At 46.7% G+C, this 4,623-nt stretch overlaps 1 protein-coding gene across 1 annotated transcript; it reads right to left on the bottom strand.

Moving 5' to 3' along the window:
• Positions 1-957: 957 nt before the first annotated feature.
• On the bottom strand, positions 958-2,680 carry nkx2.1 (NK2 homeobox 1). Its single transcript, XM_053434971.1, has 2 exons — positions 2,320-2,680; positions 958-1,640 (listed from the first exon to the last, which is right to left on the bottom strand). The coding sequence occupies exons 1-2, from the start codon at positions 2,678-2,680 to the stop codon at positions 958-960; spliced, it is 1,044 nt and encodes a 347-aa protein (XP_053290946.1).
• Between the last annotated feature and the right edge of the window lie 1,943 nt (positions 2,681-4,623).

The raw sequence follows: 4,623 nt of genomic DNA, 5'->3' as shown, positions 1-4,623 counted from the left end.
CATGTGTGAGCTGCACGATAACGCTGAGGTGTGTGCGAGGAGAAAACTGGAAAATAGGCCTCCACTCTTCAACCGTCGTGGTAGAATTAGAGTCTGAGTGTTGTTGTCATATTTTCACTTTGCAAAACCTGGACTGGTTTAGCGAAAAAACTGAAAACCTGCATATGCATTTTAAAAGTTATTTATCACAATGAACCCAAGATTTAGTAGAGAAAACGACCTTCTTAAAAAAAGGATGAGGAATATGAATCGATTAAACGAAATAATGAAAACTGAAATGATTTTTGTATTCGGAAATAATTTTCTGATGTCTCCAAAGACCCATTTCTAGGTCTGTGCGTAAAAATAGGTTTCCACAAGAAAAAGCTTATAGCTGTCGTGTTTTCCATAATTTATTAATAGGACTGTTCTGTAGTAAGTCAAATATCTATATAAGTTACAAAGAAATAAAACGTGTACAAATACCAATGAAACGACAACAAACCGTCAATAGCGTCAAAAACTTTGTACAACAGAGAGCTAAAATCCAAACCTCTTACAGAAATATACAAGCTAGATCTACGGCTTACATTAAATTCTATCTTAAATCATCAAGTGTCTGTTTGTTTGTTTGTTTGTTTGTTTGTTTGTGAGGAGGGAGGGAATCGAACAGCACCCAGTTTTCTGCAGTCTCCCCTCCGCCTCCCTGTCCAACTTCACTTCTCCTCTTTCTGCGCTTTTACGCGATTCTTCTCTTGTTCTCGATATAATTTACATAAATAAATCCCAAGACTTTCAACATCCCGCAGTTTCAGGACGAGTGTTTTTCTCCCATGTGAGTCTCGCGTCTTTTTTCTATTTTCTTCTTTTCCAAAAAGGTGGAAATGCAAGAGGAGCTTCTCTTTCAGATATGCATCACATTTACACGGTGCACCTCGAAGTCCTGTCCAGGTGGGAGCTCTGAGCCGCCGCCTCTTGTCACCACGTCCTGCCGTACAACAGGGCGGAACACTGCAGGGCCGAGCCGTACTCTGAGCCGGGGGAGTTGAGGTGCGACAGGCCGGGCACCTGGCCCTGCAGCGACGGGGGACTGGAGGAGTGCGGGGCCAGGTCCGGAGAGTGGCCCGTGCTGCCCACCTGCCCGCCCTGGTGCTGCCCGAGGCCGGACGTGTTGTTGGACATGATCATGACGTTGCCCCCTTGCTGGTGGTGCGTCTGTGCGGAGGACGTGGGCGTGTGGCCGGTGCCTTGGCACGGCTTCCCGTCCTTCACCAGCACCGGCACGGCCACCCTCCGCGGGGACTGCTGCTGCTGCTGCTGCTGCTGGCAGGAGCCCCCGTCCTGCTGCATCTGCTGCTGGGACACCTTGTCTTTGGCCTGCCTCTTCATCTTGTAGCGGTGGTTCTGGAACCAGATCTTCACCTGGGTCGGGGTGAGGTGGATCATGCTCGCCAGGTGCTCCCTCTCCGGCGCCGACAGGTATTTCTGCTGCTTGAAGCGCCGCTCCAGCTCGTACACCTGCGCCTGGGAGAACAGCACTCGCCTCTTTCTCCGCGGGGTGCTGGACAGGGAGCCCATGCCTTTGCCCACGTCCGCCAGGGAGCTGAGGCTGCCCATGCTGCCCATGTTCATGCCCGACGACGAACCCATGAAGCGAGAAACTATAAGAAAAGAACATAAATACAATTAATTCAACAAGCCGTTTTTTATATGGAACACACCAGAGAAATTTGGTTTTGAAGGACACAACTATAGTTATTTAATTTCCTAAAACCCAGTCAGAAATTATTAATCATAAAGTGAAACACGACAACATTATGCATTTTGACAAACAGCTGAGCAGAAGAAAGACTGATGATCAGAGGCAGGTGCCCTCATCCATTAATGTCAAACACACAATGCGCGTCAAAGTCCAGATTCATAAATACACAACTGACAAAATTCTATTAAATAAAAAGTGCGGCTAAAGTTCACCACTGACGGCACAGTGTTGTTGGTTTAATGCGATGAAAGAGTCGGCACAGGTTAATAAATTATCTTAAATAAACGCCCAACGCTTAAAGGGACATTTTATCAGTCCCGCTCCTGTAGTGAGACTTTTTTCTGTATTAACAAATGTTGCCCTTCATGAATTATATAAACTATTATTAAGCTTTATTTGGGGTTAAATTTAATAATAACAAAATAAGAAAATCTAGATTAGAGCGACATGGAGAGTGTTTTCCTTTGCGCGTAAATACGCACGGTGGATAGAAACGAGGCACCGTGCGCCAAATTCACCCAAGCGTGCACCAGTCACCACTCAAAGCCGGATTCAAAGCACAGGTGCGGGATACTCACTGGTGGAGAAGCGTGGGTCCGGGTTGGCTCCGTACCAGCCGTTGGCGCTGCCCCTCATGCCGTCCTGGTACGACGGCAGGTCACCCATGTTGCCCAGGTTGCCGTTACAGTAGCCCCCCATGGCCGAGTGTGACAGCTGAGAGACACCTGCCGCAGTCATGTGGTAAGCCGCAGACACAGTCCCATTGTGGCCCATGTGGTGCTGCTGCATCGCCGCCTGGGAAACCTGCGGCTGCCGGTAAGAAGTGAGAGGTGCCCCCAAGTTGTTATTCTCCATGCTTAATTTCTTATAGCTCTCCTCGAGGGGACTCAAGATATCGGAAACAGAAAAAGGAGTCGTATGCTTAGGGCTCATCGACATTGTTCTGGGGCTGGAGAGGGAGAAATTAGAAGGCAAGGCAATCGCTCCTTCTCTTTTTTTTGCCTCTCTTCTTTTGGCCAAAGCTCCTCTGGTTCCTGTTGTCTCAACGTCGATCCTGGTAGATGAACACGTAGGAGAGCGCCTCAAGTCCGCCTTAATTGGATTGAGTGGGAGCTCGGTGCTGGCTTTGGTTTGTTTTAGCTGGGTGCCAGGTTTAAGGCTACCATCAGAGGCGGGGCATCGGCAACAATACCAAACAGCCCTAGCCTCCTTCCTCCGTGCGTAATTTCACTTCCAAGACATGTGCGCCCCTTCGCACTGTAACCACGACATGAGCGTCGCGGTGCGCGCTCGGAGATGCTCGGCGGCTGTCGGTAGTGCGCGCGCTCCGGCTCCCGCTCCCGCTCCCGCTCCAGCTGCTCCACATCTGGAGTTGGCGACTTGTTGCTGGTCGCTGATGAACGCGCGGCCGCACCTCGAGCCTCGCAGTGACCACAATGCACTTTATTAACTGTAGTGATGTTTACGAGGGCCTCTTGATGAAAGGAGGCCTGTGTGGACTTGAGAGTTGGAGAACCACTCCTCGGGTGAACTACTGACTTTTAATGGCCATGAGAGGCCTCCAGTGATTGCAGGATTGTTTGTGTTATGCCTTATCGTACTCAGACATGCAAAAGTGCACTTGCGGGGCGGGAAATTGACTGATACTGATAAGTAAATAAATACACATCCGCGTGTTAAGGAGCTGCGTAAATGATTAACAACCACCCCCCCCCTCCCCACCATCGTTTTTTTTCTTTTGATATCATAACCTTAATTCACACACACACAAACGTACACACGCACAGACAACAAGTAAACAGAACAACGGAGTCTTGAGGATCGAGAGGCTCTCGTGCGAAGGTTAAAGGTGTTGAAGCACGAGCAGCATCTTTCCTTGATGCCACAATTGTTCAACTGCATCACGTGTCATCTCTAGAAATATACTTAGAGGCATGAGAAAAGAAAGAGTGTAAATATTGTGTACGTGGACACGAAAATTTCACTTTTACGCACAGCTTTTAAGTGGCTATTTCTACGTATTTTTAATTAACAGACAATAAATTAAAACTATTATTTTAGAGCAAAAGAAGTGTCTAAACAATTTATATTATTATTATTATTATTATTATTGTCATTGTTGTTTTTACTGTAGGATATTTTAAATGCAGTCTGCATATTTTTTAAAGTGCAAAACGCTTGTTTTTATGATCAGTTTTTACATATAAGTCCATATTTCAGATATTTCAGGAGAAGCAACACATTTTGTTCATCCAGTTTGTTGCTCCTCAGTTCCAAAATGATTGAGAGTAAGCAGCACGGAGTTCAAATAGATGCAACGTCTAATTTACACAACCTGAGGCTCTCAGGATCGAACCGGGGCTGAAAACCTGATGTAAAGCTGAATTCAAACATGTGAGATGAAGCAGGTGTCTGTTGCTGAAGGGTCAGTGCTGCAGCAGCAGCAGCTACTGCAAGCAGGAGTCTGTGGCTGCAGGTTGTGTCGTTAAAGAAACACAGCGTCTTCTGGTGGCAGATCCGGTTTGTTGTAACACTGTGATCCGTTTTATTCTCTGTTGAGGATTAAACTAGACTCAGAGTTGAATTTATAACATAAATAATGTTTTAGAAGCAGTTTGTTTTTAATTCAGTTTGGCTGCGACCTCAGCAACAAGCTGTCCAAGTGAGGGTGTGTGTGTGTGGGTGTGTGTGTGTGGGGTAGTGTGTCTGTGGGGTAATGTGTCTGTGGGTGTGTATTGGGGGGTTAGGTTAAGCTTAGGGATAAGTTTGGATAGCCTATTCTTTCCTAAATGAATTGATGTTAATGCAAAGTCCTGCAGAAACCTAGGGAGTGTGTATTCCAGGAAGAAATCTCTTTACACAATATGGGGACTTGTCTTCCT

Source organism: Pleuronectes platessa, chromosome 11 (assembly GCF_947347685.1).
Source record: "Pleuronectes platessa chromosome 11, fPlePla1.1, whole genome shotgun sequence".
In the NCBI taxonomy this organism is placed as follows: Eukaryota; Metazoa; Chordata; class Actinopteri; order Pleuronectiformes; family Pleuronectidae; genus Pleuronectes; species Pleuronectes platessa.
Note: the sequence above shows the minus strand (reverse complement) of the source record. Positions and strands in the feature narration are given on the sequence as shown.

Bases quoted from the DNA above. Each gene is read 5' to 3' on its own strand.
- nkx2.1 (XM_053434971.1), bottom strand. From the start codon at position 2,680: ATGTCGATGAGCCCTAAGCATACGACTCCTTTTTCTGTTTCCGATATC. The intron at 1,641-2,319 runs GTGAGTATCCCG...CTTTTCTTATAG, and splicing joins GGACCCACGCTTCTCCACCA to TTTCTCGCTTCATGGGTTCG.